This window comes from Falco naumanni, chromosome 6, assembly GCF_017639655.2.
Source record: "Falco naumanni isolate bFalNau1 chromosome 6, bFalNau1.pat, whole genome shotgun sequence".
Taxonomy (NCBI): domain Eukaryota; kingdom Metazoa; phylum Chordata; class Aves; order Falconiformes; family Falconidae; genus Falco; species Falco naumanni.
This window is the reverse complement of record NC_054059.1, coordinates 48,473,582-48,494,315: the sequence shown is the minus strand read 5'-3', so window position 1 is coordinate 48,494,315 and position 20,734 is coordinate 48,473,582. Positions and strand designations below refer to the sequence as shown.

The 20,734-nt window shown below is 40.1% G+C and overlaps 1 protein-coding gene across 10 annotated transcripts in view; it reads right to left on the bottom strand.

Annotated features, from left to right (window-relative positions):
* Positions 1–20,734, bottom strand: part of ARID1B (AT-rich interaction domain 1B) — a 335,632-nt gene that overhangs the window by 212,282 nt on the left and 102,616 nt on the right. For all 10 annotated transcript variants that reach the window (XM_040598764.1, XM_040598762.1, XM_040598768.1 and 7 more), the window contains exon 4: positions 19,498–19,608. In XM_040598764.1, the coding sequence (XP_040454698.1) occupies positions 19,498–19,608 (111 nt within the window). The remainder of the gene's footprint in view (positions 1–19,497; positions 19,609–20,734) is intronic.

Here is a 20,734-nt window from a genome sequence, read left to right as displayed (position 1 = left end):
GTGACTTAATCAGAAATTCAAATTACTGTTAATTGCTAATACCCACATTAAATAAACAAAATAATTTTTAAAAAAAGGTTAAAAAAAAAAACAAACCCAAAACAGTTCAGAAAGAAAACAAAACATTCCAGTGCTGTCCTTCCCCGAAAAGGCTCCAAAACAGTTTTGGTTTTCCGAAAATCAGAATTTCAAAATTCCAGCTGAGTTATTTTCAGCGCGTCAACAGGCAAACACCTGAAAAATCTCAACACACTTTTTACAGACTTAATTTTAGACTGCAAATAAGTGAATCTAAAAAGGTCTTCCCTGCTGTAAGGAATTACACATATTCCACCGATCAGCACTTCCCCAAGCTGAAACCGTGTCTGGTAGAGTTTACAAAAAGGAAATCTGTGAGGAACTGGAGTGGGTTTTGATGTTCAATACAGATTTAAGTAAAGTAACCCTAGAATAACTTTTAGTAAAATACTAATGTATTTTATTTTTATAAAATACATTATTATGTTCTGTACTCTGAGCAGCCGCATCGTAATTTGGGGATACAGCTCCTCTTCTGAGGAATAAAAGAAACTGAACATAAAAAAGGAGAAATCAGTGTTGTCTTTTCATTTGATAAGTGAATGAAACCAAAATACAATTCATTATGGCAGTACTACAGGAAACACAAACTACAGTACATACAAAAAACCCACCGGAGCAAAACCAAACTACACACTTAACCTAGTTCTGAAAGGACGCATCAAACCAAAAATGACAGTGTTATATCACTATTATTAGCTTTAGAAACAAAGCTTTTAGAAGTAATTTCAGTTTTAGTCTGTTACCGTAAATTGTGGCATATGTAAAAAGAGCACATACAGAAATGTAGTTTGGAAAAGATTAAGAGATTATTTTAGAAACAAATCACTCCATAAATAAAGCACAAAAGGAACACAGCATCATTCAGGAATGGACATCTGTCACCCAAGCAGATACCACATCACACATTTGCAGCTTAATTCTGCAAAGTGGAAAAACAAGACTTAAAACAACACATAGTGCCTTACATGCATTACATTTATTTTTAAATTTCTAGTTACCATAAATATCCAGACACCATTAAGAAGTATAAACATTACACACAGAGGAAATGGTGAGGAATAAAACGAACAAAGAACAGAAGAAAAGAGAAAGTCACATGGAGGAAAAATCCAGCCCTATCCTGAGTAGTTCCAGTGCTGCTTTTCTTCTAGTGGGGGAGGGAACGAACAGGGAAGAGAAGTCACATTCAATGTCATCTTGACAGCGACCTCTTATTCAAAAACTATTATTTTTCCATCTTGAATAAGAGAGAACCAAGTGCTCTTCATAATCACATAAATGACCTACCACTCTCTAAGTGCTCTCTCTTAGATCAACAAAGAGCTATCGGAAGCAGAAAGTATTGCACACTACTCCCCGGTAGTCTCAATCCAAGTTGTTGGCACAGTTCAACCCTACTGTAAGAGAAACCTTGAAAGGCCAAAAGCTTTAGGAAATACACTTATCAGTCTACCCTTCCTCCTTGCAGTGATCCTTTCAGAATTTTGCGGAGTTAAAATGATAAAGAAACAGGGAAAAAAGAAAGGTAAGAGAAAGAGAGGAGAAGCATGATGGGAGTTAACTTTTATTTTTCTAGGGGAAGGAAATCAATAGCTTTAAACTGGCATTTAACAAGTGTGGGAGGAAAGATTTCAGTTGTCCTTAGGGGTACACTGTTCCCTAATCCTGCATTTCAGAAGACCCATGCAATTAACATAAAGGTTCTTAGTGCAAGGAACTCTGCACCAGTACATACACTGACAAACTCACTGTCCCCTCTCTCTGGGGGGATCACAAGAGCCTGTGCCTGTAAGGTCGATGGCAAGGCTAAGGTGATGATCTTTATCCCAAAAGAAAAGCTACAGGGGGAGGGGGAAGGGGTGGAGTGGTTAGGTTTTTCATTTTTCAGAGAAGGATGAGGGGAGAAATCCCATTCATTTACTTGTCTGCAGTTCTTTCCATATAATTAAATATGGAAAGTACCAGGGAAAAAATGAAAAATTTATTCTATGAAAGAAAAAGAGGGGGGGGGGGGGGAAACCCCCAAACCCACCTCTTTCAGACTACTGTATTACCAAACACACATCTCCCAGAAATGCTTTGCTGTTACGTTGAAATCCAAGTGCAAATTAAATTAGTTCACTAAAAAAGAAGGATTTGGTGCACCGAGTGACTCATCAAGTCAGAACTCAGGCTAACTCACAGGATGGAAGGGGGCAGCCCACATACTAAATATCCTGCCCATTTTACATGCTCTGCTTTGATACTACAACTGTTCCAAAACACTCCACAACCTCCTGTTCCACCTGTGAAGAACATGATGATCCTGTATGTTAGGGGGGTGGGGAAAGAAAGAAAAAAAAAAAATCAACAAACCCTGCTCTTTCCCCTCAGTCCCTCAAAGGCTTAGTCAGCAGTGATGAAAGCTCACCTTTGGTCAGGTCAGCCTGCAATACTGACTGTGCAAGAACTTCCATTCATCTATCCAAATCACCTGAAAAGGTACACAACAAACTATTTCCAGTAGATGGATTTGCTGGAAATTCAAATCCTCTCAAACAGAACGGGTGAACCACAGCTGAGAAATAGCCTTTGTTGACATGCTGAGCATTTCCAGGGCCGCAGCGCATTCCCTGCAATAACTAAGAGCTGGGGAATATACAAGGGCCATGGCAAGCACTGGGATGGCTCAAGAACTCTTAAAAAATAAAAAACCCTAAATCCATATATTCATCTCTACCACTACCATAAGCAAAGGGATTAAGTGTCCATTATCAGCAGGAGGAACCAACAGGCCATAGTGCCTTCTTCTGTTTCTACCAGGAGAGAGCATAAGTCACAAAGGAAAAGCAAACATGAGAAAACCCGAGGAGAATCCTTCGATGTGACCTTGTCTCCATATTCTCCCTTTTTTTTTTTTTTTTTAAAGCTTCCTGTACAGCTAGCTGTATTGCTGACTGCAGAACACTTACTGAAGAATAAATAATTACATCTCCTTAACCCCTTGCTGTCACTAAGTATATACTGTGCTTGGATCTAGGGTGGGTGGGTGGTTGTGGGTATTAACATTCCCCTCTCCCCCCCAGAAAAGAACGGAGAGAATTTGCACAGGGTAGCAAGCCCAGAAAAATTTAAAATACCACTAATACAGTACTATTGCCAAAGATTCCAATCCATACAAATTAGACTCTCCACATTATTTCAGTACTAGCTGCTCTCATGTATTCCTCCCCAATATGCTTTGCTTGAGAACTTCCTGTGAATTTTGCGCTTCTTCCAATGCTTAAAACAATAAGCAATGCTTTAAATTAGTAAGTAATTTTGAATCTTTGTGATATTGGTACTCTATCTCAGAATACAGTGTTTGTGTTTTCCAAAATTCAAGAACAAGCACACTCTGAAACAATGCTTTCTAATGTAAGTAATAAGTGTTTTTGTAGACCCTTGCTGCTGCTAACAGGACAAGATTTTTTTCAAAAATAATTTTATAAGTACTAGCTGTGGTGTTTCAATGAACAGGTGACCTGAACTAATAAGCATATATGACCACAGTGGCAGATAGCTGAAAATGATGGGAAAACACAGATCCTAACCTAAAAGACTTAAACAAAAAACTTCCCATAGACCATTAGCTAACAAGGAGTAGGGTTTGGGGTTTTTCTCTGTTTTGTCTCTATTTCCAGCTAGTATAGCTCTAGGCTACGGGGTCTGAATACAGATACTACCTACACATGTAACACTAGTTTCTAAAGGAATTTTTCTTCATTTACGTATGGTTTGCAAATAATATGTTGTTTTCAGCAAGGCTTTCCACCTGTGCTGAAGAATGTGATTACAGCTCAGCAGAAGGCTGCAAACTCCACCAGGGAGAGTTGTATTTGTATTTGCTTGTCACCACAGGTACAGCATACTCAGCTGTATACCAACAGGTTTACAGACCCTTTCCAAAGAAAAAGGCTCAAAACGGATGTTAATATGGAGGAGCAGGGTGACAACTGGGTAGAGTGAACCTAAGAATTAATCGGCCAAATCCAAAGCTCACCAAAACCAATGAAAAGGCTGACTTCAATGAAGTTTGAACTGGGTCCTCAAAGAATAAAGAGGTGGGGAAAAGCAGAGGGAAGTTTACACCCATTTGGGACTACCGCAGCTGTTCTTCATTGACTGATTCCGAAATAACCACCCGTACAGAAGAGATGTTACTGGTGTTTAAGTGTGAGTCTGGATTTTGCTTCCATGTGGTATTTCTCTTTTAAATAGGCTCTCTGGTTTTTTCCTTCTCATTCCAGATCACTGGTGTCAAAGACTGGCATCAGCTACAAATAACCAATACACTGTTTGACTCCAGTGGCAGAAACTAATACAATATAAAGAGTTTTCTCCTCTTATGTCTTCTGTATGCTTTTCTGTATCGTGCATTACTATACTTAAAGCTGAACTGGTTTTAGTTAAATTATGTAAACTGTCATAGTTTTCTGAAGTCAGCAGAGCTGTGACAACTTAAAGCAATGAAAGGCTTAGCCAAAAGATGTATAAAAGAACAGAGAAAGGGAAAATACCAGGGACTCAAGAAAAACCTGAGGAAGTAATAATTTTAAGTTGTTCTGAATTTTGCAAATACAGCACTAAGAAGAACATTGAGTACCTAAATAATTAAAGTTTATCCTCTTTATTGAAACAGTCCATGTTTGAGAATTCGTGCGAGTTTTAATGTTTAATTAAGGGATTTAAACATTGTTTTAAGTGAAAACTCTGTGCAACCTTAACCATGGACCCACGAGGTCACCTCCATAATATATGCATGTTGGGAGATCCAGGACCTGGCTTTTACGTAAGTCAGTTACTACAAACACACAGTTCAAATATCAGTCACAAGCACGTGAAAAATCAATTTACAAGGAGATGAAAAAATAAATGTTCTAGGAGATAGGATATGCTAATGAAAATTAGTGTAGTGTGTTTGCTTTTTGTCCTCGTCCAGGTTTTGGTTTCACACCCAGTGACTGCTGAGACATGTTTGTTTAGTGATTAAAAAAAAAAAAAAGATTAAGCAGCACTTTAAAAAGCCCCGTGTAGATAAAGATACGCCTGTTTTGTAAGCAATTAGTAATTTCTTATTCATGGAACGTAAACTGCTTTGTCTCATTTTCCCAGAATTTGCAGATTTAAGGGGAATACAACTCAAAGGATGAAACTCATACCCACAAAACCAGGAGATGAGAGCAAGTCTCTAGTCCAGCCTACTTAATATATGCAGTTGTACAATACTGTATCCACACTTGCAGCAGATTTGCCAGAACTGCCATTTATTTTTTTTAAATGTATTTATTTTTTTTAAATGTATTTAGAATTTTTAAAACCTTATATGTATATTAAAAAAATAAAAGAAAAAGCTTGTTATTGCCACATTCACCAATACTACAACACACTAACTCCAGCCTGGGCCGCAATACAGCCCCTGCAGCTGCTCCGTCCCAGAGTAGAGATGGGCCTCATGCTAGTCAGGGAGCTGGGTCGACTATCCATCTTTCATCTGCCCCGGGGCCTCCCAGAGGTAGGAAATGTATTTCACTCGAGTTTTAGAAGCACTGCTAATTACCAAAGGTGTCTGTGGGAGTCAACACAGGTGAAAAGTTGCATGTAGGGCCAAATGCAGAGCTTTGAGACACCAAGTGCTGAAGACAGATGCATGGGAGAAGAGCAGGAGCCCTGCACACACAACCTCTCCACTCAGAGACCTGAGCAGTCTACAGTCCTGCTGGATAGGTGAAATAAATCTCAAAGTTTCGGTCCACTGCCCAGAAGCGGAAAGTTCATCCCATGAGAGGTACCATTACCATCAACATTGCTATACAACATTAATACAAAAAGGACGAAAAAAATGAGGAACATTTGCCTTTTCTTGCCATGTCCTTGGAAGCGTTTAGGAGAGCGGGAAGCACCCCATAACAATAAATTCACAGTTGGGGAGGAGAGGTTGGGGGGAAATATGAATTCCAGGTTTGCTTGACAGCCTCGAAGTTTTTAATAGAGAGACCATTTGTGCTGGTAAGGATGACTGAATCCCTGTATCCACAGTACTTGATTGTACTTGGATATATGCCTCCTACTAGAGACTAAAATGAAAGCTATATTTTAGAGCACTGGAAAAGTGAAACAAAGCCTGCAGCTTGTGTTTACAACAATACTTCTACTTGTCTAGATATATTTCACCGGCTCCATGTTAACAAGGAAGGTGGTGGAGGTAAATACTATGTCCCCAGGACTGTTCTGGATTTTTTGCTCCCTGTCCTTCAGCTGTGAGGGGTGTCTCTTTTGAAGGCTGCCAAAAAACCACTACACATGCAGAGTGGGGTGACAACACTAAAGGCAGAAGAGAAGATCGGCGCACGAATTAAAATGCAACACTAAAATACTTCCTTGACTCCAACCCTTCACAACTCTATCAAGGCTCATGTGTGCTAACTTCAGCATGTTCTTCAATTAAATAAGACAGACTCATTCTCCATTGCTTTGTAGAATGCTTTAAAAAAAGCAGAATTGTTCAAAAAATAGTTAAAAAAATTAAAAAGCCTCTTTCTGTTTTTAAACATGTTAAATGGGAGCAACCAGAACTGCAAGAGCCTTCCTTCCAGAAGACATGATCACGGAAAGGGTTAAATCCTGAAAAATAAAAGAGCAGCAGAGCAAATCTGACTACATGTTTGAAAGAGCCTATAAAATGTTACAAGCAAAACAGGAAAGCTTGTGTTAATAATGCATAAACCAAAGGAGGGGGGGGAAAGATACCCATTTAATGGAATAATGCTTTTATCCTTGCAGTTAAAAGGAAATAAACCATGACTATTAATCTGGTAAGGCCATGTAAAAACGCAATTTTTAAACATTTTCTAACAGAGGACAGTTCAGTAACCGCTCTGGAGAGCGAGGCCTTGTGCAGGGCCACGCTCAGCGCTAAATACCAGCCTCCACTCGGCGGAGGCCATTACCCGCCCCGTCGCCATGGCGACGCTAACAGTGCGCCCGACTTCAAAGACAAAGATGTAATTTCAGACTTCCAGCAGCCAGAGGGAGCGGTGAGAGCTTTCTGCCCGGGCGGTGTCAGCTGATGATCAATTATAAAAATGCCCAGGCCAGTTTCGAGGCGGCCTGAACCGCCGCCCGCCCGGCCCCGGGGGAGCCCCCACCCCCCAAGCCCCCGGCCGAGGGCAGGCGCAGGGCCCTGCCCGCCCCCCGCCCGCGCCGGGCCGCAGCCGCGGGGATGGCGCCCACCGCCCGCCCCCGGGCCAGGGTGACGGCCCCGGGCCTCGCCGGGCCCCCCCCGCCTGCCTCTGCCAGCCGGGAGGGGCAGCCCGGGCTCGCTAGGGGCACATGCTGTTTAATTTTACAGTGCGATTCCAACAACAAAAACCGTTTGCACCTTTTTATCCTACATGAAGAGTGTAGGGGCACTTGCAAGATTGGTTCAGTGGAGAGAACCCTCACCGGGAAGGAGAAAGCTCACTTTCAACTTTTACCATTATGTGGATACTGGCAATAAAGAGTAATAGTAGTGCGGAAAAAACAGACCTTGTAATACACCGCTGCCTCATCAATATGCTCTTACCAAGCGTGATCCACTTACAAATCAATCTATAGAGCAGGCCTTGCAGTGTAGCAGTAGCACAGTGTGCTGCCCAGGAAGCCATAAATTCCATCTCGTATTAATTTTGTTTCCTACATCTGCTCCACCAAGTCTTCAGGAGGGAGCACAGCTCTTCTCCCAGGTGCCATGCTCCCCACAGCATCACAGCTGTGTGCCGAAAACAAGATAAAAGTAGTAACACTCCTTTGTGGTTTATCAGAGTTGGGTTACCCTGCCAAACCCTTTGAGAAGGGACAGAATTGCTCCAGAGAAGACAGATCCTCAAACAACCCAACACCTTATATTTTTGTATGTTAACATAAACAGAGGGAGGGGAAGATAATCTGAAGAGTATTATGTCCATAACTTGGTTGTTACCTGGCCTGAAGGAAACCTAATGCTGTCTTGCAGAAATGGAGACGCTACTTCCCTCTCACCAGGTCATGAAGTACCATGAGCTTCCCTTACCAGAAAGGCACCTTCCCACCCGAGAGATCCCAGAAGCATTCAGAGACCTAAATCCCAATCACCACACTACAAAGCACACTCGTTAGCCAGCAAACACAAACACACCACCCCTGCACACTTTCCAGCCCTTCAGCTGACTGTGCCACAGGTGCTGCCAGGCGAGCAGCAGCACGCTACTGCACAGTGTCCCTGTACCATGCTGTCCCTGTCCAAGGCACCACATGGGCCAGCACTTGCTGCTAGGTTTTGTCACTCGCCCCGATGAGACCAGGAGGTAAATACTGCTCACAAGCATCAGCTGGATTCGGCATGTCACCCTGAACCAGTAACCCCAGACTGAACTTGGAGGAACATTAGCTGCCTGACCTGTGCTTGTTTAATCATAAATGTGTGAGTTCTGCCAGCTACAAAACTCAGCTTTTGACAATACTAAGTCTGTGTCATCTAAACTAAGCACACAGGAATCAGGAGTCTGTGGGAAATTCAAATACACATAGAAGGGTATACAGAATGTCTCGGATTGCTAGAAAAGTAGTAATTTTAGAAGTTAAAGACTGAAGAAGAAAGTGTGGGGGGGTGTTGTCGATTGGTTTTCCTTTTAAACAAGCTTTTTTTTTTTAATAAAAAAAAAAACACACCCTTTTGTTGCCTAGCTGATCACATGTTTTGTTTCCAAGTTACATTTTTAAAGGATGTGGGTGGTGCGGAAAAAACGTGTTGGTCCTTTAGCTACTCTTCAAATCTGTAGTTTCACTGCACACAGTAAGCGACAAAGGATAGTCCTTAGCCTGTGTGGCTAGCTGACTACAGCCCGCTGATCACATCGCCATGGAAATAGAGGTCAAGTGATCAAAATTATTATACAGGAGGGAAAGTTTCTTTTTCTGACAAAAACAAGCTAAAGGATTTACAGGATTGACTTCAATCTGACCTGTACTACTGTGAATACAGGCATTAAAAAGCAGGCACAAAAATCACCAGTTCTAACGAGCAAAAAATAAAGAGCTAAAATGTCTGGAAATACATGCAAGCATGTGCATGGGTGCATTTCTCAACATTTCATAGGATCTGATATCTGACCTCTGTTTCTTCGCAGGCAGAAGAGAAAGACACCTCTGTAGGTGGACCAAATGGCCCCTCTCACACCAAGCACTGGAATAACCCTCTGGCCAGAAGCATCCAGAAGATTACTTCCATAGCCAAAAAAATTCCTGAACTTCATCATAACTCAGAATAGGAACAAAAAGGCTGTTACTGTGATTTCCAATGGGCAAAATGTCTAACGAGCCATGCAGGAAGAATCAGCAGTCATTTAAAAACACCAGTGGTGTGTATATACAGTCTTCCCAAGTCATCTTTAAAGGCACAAGCAAAAAAAAAGGAAAGGAATGAAGATGGAGAGAAAATGGACTATGAGGGAATCGAAATGAGGCCACAACTATGAGATGTTACTTATTTAAAAAAAAAAAAAAAAAAAAAAAAAAAAAAAAAACAAAACCACAGATTTTAAAATTTTATAGCTTTACTTCAATAAATCCTTAAGAACTGCTGAAAATTGCACTGAACAACTTCACTTTTTTCCTGCTTTTGTGTCAGCATCTAATGATACAATAAACAGGATGGAAAAAATGAGGTTTTTATGAAGCTTTCATTAAGCCCTATTATTAAAATCTTGACATGGTCTGTAAATTAAGTAAGGGAAAGAGATAATCTGGAGTTTTTCTTCCATCTCCACTGCAGTATCATTTGAAAAAATGGTAAGGCTTTCAGTTCGCTATAAAAGTCTAAACCCAAAAGATAACAGTTTGCATTAAGTTTTATCCCATGCCATAATGAATTAGTTCACTAGGGCCTATGTCTGTACCTAATCCATAGACCATTTTATCTACCTATATAAACTTGCGAAATTATTTTGATTTTAACAAGTGAGTCTCAAAATCTCAGATCACTTCCAGTTCCTTTATTTCCATACTTTTCAGAAACAAGCACTGGCCATTGTATTGTTTGCAGTTTAAGAAACAAAAATAATAATGTTTTAGATCACTTTTGTTACCCTTTGGGCAGAACACATTGGCAAAACTCATCATCTATGATACTACAACAGTACATCAGAGTCTACACCTTATATGCTATGACATGTAACAAGCTTTTCTCTTAACTAGGTCCACTACTATATAGTCAGTAAACCTTACTAAGGCTTACTGATGCATAATGTATTACTACATGCAAACATACAAATACAACCTTGCATGTATGCTTATCTTTACATTATTTCCCCAAATGGTAACTTCAATAGTATGGTGGAAGATAAACTATTAAGTGAATTTCTGCCTTGAAGGGGGAAAAAGTGCAACAAATCCAACCTGCCACTTAACTGTGGTGTGAAATAAATGATTCAGAATGGCATATATTCCTATACTAATGCAATTATTCAAATGCGCCTCAAAATTCAGGTTCTAATTCTAATTTAACACAGTAAGTCTCATTTCACAGGTTGAAATGATTAAAAGGGTCATTTGCAATTGTTTGCGTGGAAGGAAAAAGATCAAAAGCCTTAACACGGGGATCTGAAAGTAGCCTTTTCCTGATGTTATCAGACTTTCTGTCTTGATATCAACTCACTATGATGCTGCAGCCCCCAAAATTGCATTGCCAACTCAAACAGGACCCTCTTCACAAAGTTCTGTGGGAGCAGAACTGTGTCTGGAATTGTGTGGGAAATGGCACAGAATAATATGCATGACGTTAAGGAAAACTGATGCAGTGAATTCAAGTATAGGGCCTTGCAAAGACAAATGCAGAAACTCCCCTCATTTAGTGTGTGCGTATGTGTATACATTTTTTTAAAAAGTAAATTGATGATAGAAGCCTACTTACATGTAACACACTTCAGAAGCACTTTTCACATACAGCACAATATAGCACAGATTCTACAAAGAGCCACCATGAATTGCTTCAAGGGAAGACTTCATAATGAATCTAAGAGCACAGAATCATGGAATTGTTCAGGTTGAAAAAGACCATCCAGTCCAACCGTTAACTCAGCACTGCAAAGTCCACCATAAACCATGTCACCAAGACATATGGCCCCAGCAAAGGAAGGAAGGTTTCAGAGGCTTAAGCATTACAAAACATTAGGTTTCAAGAAAACATGTTAACCAGAAATTTTAAAACCTGTTTCAAACCTCCAAAAAATAAAGAAAAATGTGAATAGTCTCATATGCTACAGGACTGACTCTATCAGGATTCCAACATAGTACTACAAAACAAACAATACATTATAAACACTACCTATTTGCACTATGATGGTACCTAAAATCTGCAGCAATTATGGACACACCATGAACAATCAGACAATGCACTGGGGAACTTGGCATAACCTTAAGACTGCTGACCATGACTGCGCACAAACATCTGCTTACACAGGAACAGCAAGCTGACCAGGACCACTCAGAAGGGAGCTTCACATCAAAGACTGGTAATTTTTTTATTTTTATTTTTATTTTAAACATGAACGCTGCAACAATATAACCAGAAGCCAATACATTCCCAGCAAACAGGAATGGATGGTAGAAGAAAAAGAAAAGGCAGCTACCACTAGGCTTCAGAAGCTGCTGGTCAGAATGAGTTAGTGTGCTCAATAAAGGTTATGAAGCTGAGGTCACACTTCACAACTGTTGGTGAGCACAAGTAAAGGAGTCATTCTGGAAAAAATAAAATAAAATCCCTATCTTACTGGATTACTTGTAAAAATAAAACAAAGAAAAAAACATTTACAGTGTCTCAGGTACTTCCTGAAATGGCATTCAAGTGAGTAATACTTTTTTGTCTTACTTTCTGTATCGTAATCCCAATGTTCACACAGGCATGAACAAAGACATGCACCAGTGAATATATTAAGCTCTGGAATTTATAGTATGCTATCAACTCAAAATTTGCAAGTAACCAAGCAGATAAGACATGCATGCTTTTATACACACTGAAAAAAAAAATATATATGCACACAAATTATTTTTTATTTTCTGAACATTTTAAACAACTCCCAAATAAAAAAACAAACTACCATTTCAGAGTTAAGATTCCCAAACACTGAACCTAAAGGCACTGACTTGGAAATTTAAGCAGATTTAAAGGACAGCTAGTGCAGTTACTGCCCCTGCAGCAGGTACATCGAGCCATGCATGCAGAGGCACCAGTGCTACTACAGTTTCCAGCCTTGCATATTAAAAGTAATCTTGGGCGCTTTCAGCTTGCCTCTCATTTCAAGCTGCAAGCTTTGGTGGTTCAGGAGCTACCACAAGTACAGTTCAGTCGTCCCTGCTACAGGGGCAGCAGGCTCTGGGGAAGGGAACAACTCAGGGTGGCAGGGGTAAGCTTCAACCACCCAAATTAAATCTACTTTCTTTAAATTCTTGAATTTACATAATACTGTCCTGGTATTTGGAGGTATAAAGTACGTTGATGCAATTCCTCATGGCTTCAAAAAACACTGCAGGAAAAAAGTTACTAATACTTTAATATTCCACTTCAGACAGCACTGGCCTATTTAAATACAAGTTTTACAATCTTAACCACTCCTGGGATCTAGAATTTCTTTGCAGGTTTTCCCACGTAAGTTTCATATAAGGTCAAACTAAATATATATATATTTTTTTTGCATTTGTACATTTTCTTAGAACCCAAATTAGTAATATTATTACAGGGATATTGTAAACATTGTAAAGTATTTTGAAAACTGAAAATGTGATGGAATAGCCAAATATCTTTTTTACAGTACTAGTGAAATTAGGTTTTATACTTCAGTAATAATTTAACACTTTTTTAAATAAATATGATCAATCCATCAGGCAAAACTAAGTAATCCTGCAAAGCACAAAACACGAACTAATAACAATAGGACCTTCTCTTCACATCACCAATTTTAATTTTAATAGCAAGAATACTTAATTCAAGACTCAACAACTTTGGTTTCAAATGTTTCAGTTTAACCCTATACGGACAACATATGCACAGGGCTGTTCTGCACTACTTTAATTATACTGTTCCCCAAAAACACCACTTAAATGGAACGTGCAAGTTGACTCTCCAACAATGAACCCATCTGATCACCTGCATGAAATCCTGGCTTCACTGAAATCAAACACAAAACATGCATGAACACTGAGTGGGCTAAGATTTTCAATGGCACACACACAAAGTATAAGTTCATCCCCCTGATAACATCATCAATGTCAGTGGCGCTGCAGGGGCTCACGCTGGATTCAACCCACTACTCTGACCAACACCAGGACACAAACAAGGCCACATACAGAATCTGCATGTGCACCAGCACCAATAATTGAGCATGTTTTGCATCTCAGAAACACACTGAAATACATATACTTGGTATCTCTATATGTGTGTTGTACGAAACTTTTTCTAGGTACAGGTTTATTACATGGAATGATGAGAAGAAAAAAAACCCAAAACCAAAACAAACTAGCAACTGCACTTTGGATCAAGAATTAAAATGACTTGGAAAAAATAGCAACTTCTACAGCTCCATGCATAATGGCTAAGAAAAGCCTTTGAGAAAGCTTAGTCACTTCTTTGCAACTTGAAGCTTTTTTCCTTTTATTCCAGGCTTAAACAAAGTTCAGTGGGGCATCAAACTGCCTCAGTTTTAAATTACAGTCTATACTTTAAAATAGAATGCATGCACCACATGTTCCTGAAGCTAGAGGGTGGGAGTGTTATTCACTGAAAATTGAAGGCTTGTTGAGTCAATAATCTTCTTTCACAGAGTAACAATTTTCAGCTAAAATTTCTTGACCCAAACAAAGGAAAACAAGATCATTCAGTTATTTTACAACACTGCAGAAAAAAGAAAGTGGGAAAAAGGCACACCAGTCTTACCCTACTTGATGTAAAAACAATGGAAAATTTAATTGGCAAGTATTATATAGTCACATTTCCTTCTTGTTCATGGTTTAACATAGTCCCAAACAGTTACTTTCAGATTGAGACATGAACAGAAGCAAATAACTATAGGACAGAATTGCTATCATGTACTACACATGCATCTATCAACTGGCAACTGCATATGCCTCTCAAGAATTACCAGGAATCCATTTACAGATACTTTTTTTCCTCTCCCTCTTTCTCAAATCAGAAGCAATATTCTGGATTTTTAAAATGTCACTTCAATTTGCATCAGGCTTTCTAATTTGCTTACCTGCGAAGAATCCAACAAGGATTAACAAAACCCCAAACAAACAAAAAACAACAACAAAAGCGGGTTGCTGCACCACCTCTCCCTTAGTACTGACTTGTCCCTACCACAGGGGCTACACTGGTAATTAATATTTACATTATGGCAATGCCCACAACCCTGACCATGATTAGGGCTTAGTGGACTAAGCTCTGTATAAATGTCACCAGAGCCCCTTGTCCCAGTAGTTCAACCTCTGAGAAAAGAAGAGGTATCTCCTGCTAATCCTCAACTACAGTTTCTCAAATAATGCTGGAAACTGTTTTCCTGGTCTGTTCTGACTTCAGCCATTAAAGGCATTTGTTCAGGGAGTGCTGTTGCTCGAGATGAATTTCCAAGCTACTTCATATTCTAGAAGTCAGACAGGGAATGTAGATTCCCAAACCATCCCATGTGTTTTCCTCACAGCTTGCACCTAACAAGATGCATCTGAAATGATGCTGTTCCATGAGCCAAGTATATCTAGTCTTGCATTTAGTTTACTACTAGTTCTCAACAGAGTTCCTCTGAAATCTAAATTTGTACCCTCCTTCCACAATGAAAAATGTGTGTCAACCAGAGGAGTGACTGTCAAGCACTTGAAACATCCTTTAGAGGCTCATTAAAATCGGGTAAAACAGAACTGCGAAGCACTTAGTAAAACCAGGAAGGGATTGCTGATGTACTGTTTTCCGCAGTACCAAGCATAATGAAACAAGGCAATGGCATCTGAAAGTTTATCTGTCCAAGCAATGGTATGTATTTGAGACTGTCTGACAGTGAAGCTCACACAACTACAGATGTTGTAGAACCACAATCAAACTTCTCAGGTCACGGCACTGCACAAGATACAACCAGCATTCTACACCTCCATAGCTGGCTACTATTTTGTTTTGCATAGAAATCGCTCTGCCTCCATGAAAAGACCCAATGTGTGATGTCACAGAATTAATCCATGAACTCAGAATTGTGAGTGACCTAGTAAAACACCGATTCCCTCAACTCCATATACAACCTCCCCCCTTCAACACCGCATGACCTCCAGTAAACGCAAGATGAACCTGAGCGAAATTACACGACCAAGGCCATGATTTCCCTACAGTTTACACCGCTGCAGCCGAAGGCGGCCACAAGCCCACCCTTCCCGCAGCCTCCAGCCTCTGGGCTCGCACGCACTGACTGTGTTAAACAGCTCAGGGATGTAAGCTGGCAGAAAATTTACCATACAAGAAGCAGCAAACTATCTTCTGTCTGGGCATCTGTGACTGCTGCAGGGCCCGACTGTGAACAGTGGGCTCTGCTGTGCCACCATGTCTCAGCTGACAGGATGAAAGCATCTTAAATCCTTCCAGCAAGATCATACAGTCTTCTAGGACGTGGCTAAAATCAAAGGTGCTGCAGTCCCCACTGCCCCCTTCCCATCACAGCTTCTGATTCTCACCTGCTCCTCTGAGGTACCACTGATGCCCATGCAATTACACGGTGATTCAGTCAAAAACTAACCCAGAAATAGAATGACTGTTTCTCAGATGGTTCAATTCCCCACAGCAAATTCACTGGCCGGTCCCAGGACTGACAGTGGAGGAGATGGGACGGCAAAGCTGTGGGGCACACGGCAGGACTGCAACCGCCCTAGCTTACAACTGCTCAAGAAGCCGCAGAGCTTTACCTGTAGGATGCAACAAGAAAAAAATAGCAGAAACCTGTGTTCCAAAAGCATGGCAACCTTGGGTAGGCCATTTGACCTCACACTTCAAGCAAGCACACTTAACACAGGACAAAAAAGGACCTTATTGAAATAAAACAAAGCAACAGCAAGAACACCAATGCCTATCTGAAATTACTCCCATGCCAATTAAAAAAAAATTAAATTCATGTATGTTTTCTGCTCTTCATTCTATCAACACAATCCAATGTGAGCATTTACAAAATTACTCATTGACGACAAAATAAAGGATTAGTCTTCAGAGACACACACAGTCTACTGCTGACACAAGCTCCCTTATTGCAACTACAAATTCACAGATATGTCATTTGGAAGCTTTTTCCTGTAAGTCTGCTCTAGCTTTCTCACAATAGCAGGAACGTGTGTTCTGCTATTATCCCTTAAGTCTCGATAAATGCATTCTGTAGTAGCTGTTCGCCAGACAATTTTGTTGAGGCCTCCCTCCCTTTTTTCCCTCCCCTCTAATAGGGAACAGTTTCTGTTTATGACTTCCTTTCCTTCACAGAGGCCCTAACTCCCATGTTTTGTCAAAAGCTTGAGATTTCCTTCTAATTGTGACCCCAACAAAAGTGCTCGGAGCACTATTCTGTGCAACTTTTCATTTGGGCTCTCAGTGACTCCACATGGTCAGAGACCCACAGGTCAAACCCTCCAGATATCAGAGCAGTTAGGAGAAGGAAAGCAAGCATTGTATACCATCTGACAGGCCATTAGAAGTAGCTAATAAAGCCATATTTTGTTTGTAGCCATTTGTTACCAACCCACATTACAAATTTGTCCGCTTTGAACTTTATGGGAACATTCATGCCAGGACTTTTATATACAACGTGTGAAGGAAACGGAACAACTATTGAGCTGTTTAGCTGCGCTTACTGTGACACAAACCTGCTGAAAAAACTCCCCCAAAGGATGACACAAGCCAGCATTCAGTGCTGCAGAAAGTGGCCAGCTCCTCTGCAAATCCATCAAAGGGAAACTCTTTTTTCAAAGCCACATCAGAGAACACCATTCACCATTTAGTATTATATCTCTTTTGTTGTTTTTAGACACTTGTATAAGCTTGCTATGTAGCTGCTGTGATTTTACACAATGCCCTTAAGAAATAAAAAGATAACGGGCAAATTGTATAAATACCAGAATACCATGAAACAAAACATAACCAAATTTTATTAAAAGCGTAACACCACTATCATTTCAAGCTTCACTGTACAAAGACGACTTACTGACTACTACCCTGAAGAACAGCATTAACTTGAAAACAAGCTTAAGAAGCCATATTTAGCATCCCAAAATGACACTATTACTAGGAATACTAAACAAGGGATAGTGATCACGGATTTTCATATGCAGTTCAGAATTGAATACAGAATCCTCTTGCTCCAGGGAAAAAACACCGTGCTCGTATGGTCAAGCCATATACCCCAAACAGAGTTATGTTAAAGCATTTATTATGTTCACCATGCTTTGAATGCATGGATTGCTCCTAACTTCTAAGCCATTTTCCTTGGATGTAAGATGACGGGGGATTTGCTCACACTATCAAAAAAAGCTTTGTTGCCACATACAAAGGGTTGCAGTTGTTTTTAAATTTGAAAAACAAAACAAAAACCCACAAAAACACAACCCCAAACCAAAATAAAGTACAAAATTATAATACCTCCCATTCCCCTCTGTATCCAAAGAGCAGGGGTTTTGAGCGTATGAAGTGCTCTCTGGTTACGTATCAAAGCTTTTCAGTAATGAAGTGTCTCAGTAACAGCATTTGGGACCAACTTAAGAGTTTAAGCTATGTGGCCAAAATGGTTAACATTCACTGTTAATACTACCAGCTTACTCATACCTAGAATAATAATGAGCTACTAAATATACCAAACACTCAGGGACACAGATAATACCCAATACTCTGCTTAGATATCATGATGGTGGAGGCAGGACAGAGCATGGATTAAAAGTAGGACAATTGTTTAAGAAAAATGACAGGCAAATTAGTAGAACATTAGTTCATAAATAACTTTACTTTTCTCTACCCTAATAAACACTGCACATGAAAAACCAGGAGGTAAAAAGTTGCTTTTAGTATCACTGCTTTTGAAAGTAGGTAGTTGTTGCCAAAACAGTTCAATGTCCACAGCAACTACTATTTTTAAGGTAATTGCCAGCATCCATTTTTGAGACCAGTTCAGAGAAATTAGTCTGTTTAAAAAAGGTTTCCTGAAAAGCTATCAAATTAATACTAAGTTCAACACAAATGGACATCTCTCCTCACACCAGTTTCCACAGCTTGTCCGGAGACATGCATGCCTTAAATGTCATGTAAAGAATTTGTGGCACAAATACTCTCTTAGGTGTCAAAGATGTAACTTTAAAATGCTATGAAGATGCTTATTGCCTTGTTTTTAGGGACTGACAATTGTTTCGTGTGTCAGAGGTAAAACATACAACATACTACCAGATTTCACAAATACATTTGGTGTCTTGATAAGGTGAACTCTTCAGAGAGATCCCTCTGCTAACTGCAAATGAATACATAACCAGTTAACTATAGGAAATACCTGCATATTTATGATACATTATTCCAAGCCAGAGGTCACATAGTTTATAAAAGATTTTCATCACTTAAACTGAAATGGGTTTTGGAATTTACTAAATTCATGCTGGTTTACTACCAACAAACAAGAAAATCCCCAAACCACGAGGGGCACACAAAGACAAGGCTAAGGAGTACTTTTTCCATTAGAGTGAAATAAGACATTAAAAAATGCAAGTAGCTGCAACGTCTTTGCAAAGTATATTGATTTGTGCTGTTTCCCCCACAGCAGAATGCACAGAGCTCAGAAAAACTAAAGTGTTAGTCCAAAGTAATCTACTAACCAAAAGATCAACCTAGCCCAAATATCACTATCATATTCACTTCTACACTTCTGTAGTAATAGACAGTAACAGAATTAACATGTCAAACTTGTTTGGAGCAAATAACTGCTGGCAGCAGCATTCTAAACCAGAATCTACTGAAATCCTCTGAAAAGGGCACAGAAAACAGCCTCTTCCTCACCAGACTGTTTTGTGAAACTATGAAATTCCTAAAGCTAAAACAAAACAAAAAAAACCCACACACCCACAGTCAATTATCATTTTTTTCTATGCAAATACACATGTGCACAAGCACAAAACATGCATGTGCACAAACAGTGCTATTTTGAACCAGAACAACCTAAGTAAGGTCTACTCATACACAAGCTGTCTGTTCTCAACGTATTTTTGAGAAGTTTGTGATCAACCTCGTTTAATATTTCTTCTTTCAGTACTTCTCATCCACTCATCCTAGATGCAACAAAATGCTATGTAAAGTGCTTTCATTTTAAAATACAGAAACAAACATTAGTTTCTTACTGGTAAACTCGATGGTCTTTCTTGCTGGATTAGGTTCAAGTCTTCATGGTTAGGCTTTCCTGGGGCCATTGGGGGTTGAGATCTGGTTCCATAGCCTTCCTGAGACATGTCCTGCAACAACAGTTGTAATATAATTATTAGCCTGACTCAGTCATTACAATTAAATCTGAATCACAGAAGGGTGAAAATGCAACAACTGAGTGCTGGTCATTTTTGTGATCAGAAGTTTTTACTAGTTAAACCTTTCTGATGGAAGTATCAAGGGCACACAGGTACCACTCTGACCTGTACTGTTTGTAAAGAAATCCAGGGAGCTGAGCAACATGCTGACAAGCAGCAGGGGGGGAATCATACCACTGAACATGGGGAAACACACAAAAACATACCTGCTAAATAAACGACTCCCTTTTACTGTAAAAGAGTAACAAGTATGAAGTGGTCAAAACAACCATCATACTCCCGAGATGTATTCTCAAGCATTTTGATGAAGTACTGGTCAGGTGGAACACTGGACTTGAAAATACAATTGTAATCACGCTGTGTAATCAGACTCCTGTAACAACCCTGGGTGTACCATCACTACTAACTGGCACAACTTTTCAAACACTGGCTATCAGGTCACAGCACACAACACAGTTGCTGCATCCTGCCAATCTGCGACATCGGATGGGTTAAAAGGAAAGTGTATTTGAGCAAGAGAAGCTCCAAAGCCTGTAGCAGCAACCTGGGGATTTTTTCCCCCTATACAAGCCCAAGCGGTCTTAGGTAATGGACTAACATGTCAGCCACCACCACACAGGGGTGGAGGGACAACAAAACAACCTCCCCCACGTTATCCCCCATCCCACAACACAAGCTTACTTCGCACCTATACATACTTGCACACTGCAAAGCCTTCGATTCAGTCTTCATTTTTGCTGTTGTAGCAGCCTCTACACCAACTTCTTCAAGAAAAACAACAGAAAGTGCAATACCGACTTCAGCATGCGTAACTGGCAGGGAAAGTTGGAGAACCAGTTCCCGACTGCTAGAAAAAGATCTCTCACCTTAAAGGTTTTTCTTTGTTGTTTTTAAATGATTTAATTCTCCCTGCCTGAGCCTACCAGCAATGCAGTTTGCTTCAGCCACCCTCACACCTTCAGCTTTGACAGGCACCTGAAGGCACGCACGTGCTGCTGGCACAAAGGGCAGGGGAAGCTGTCCTCTGCCCCATCCCACCCTCGCTGCTGTTTATCAA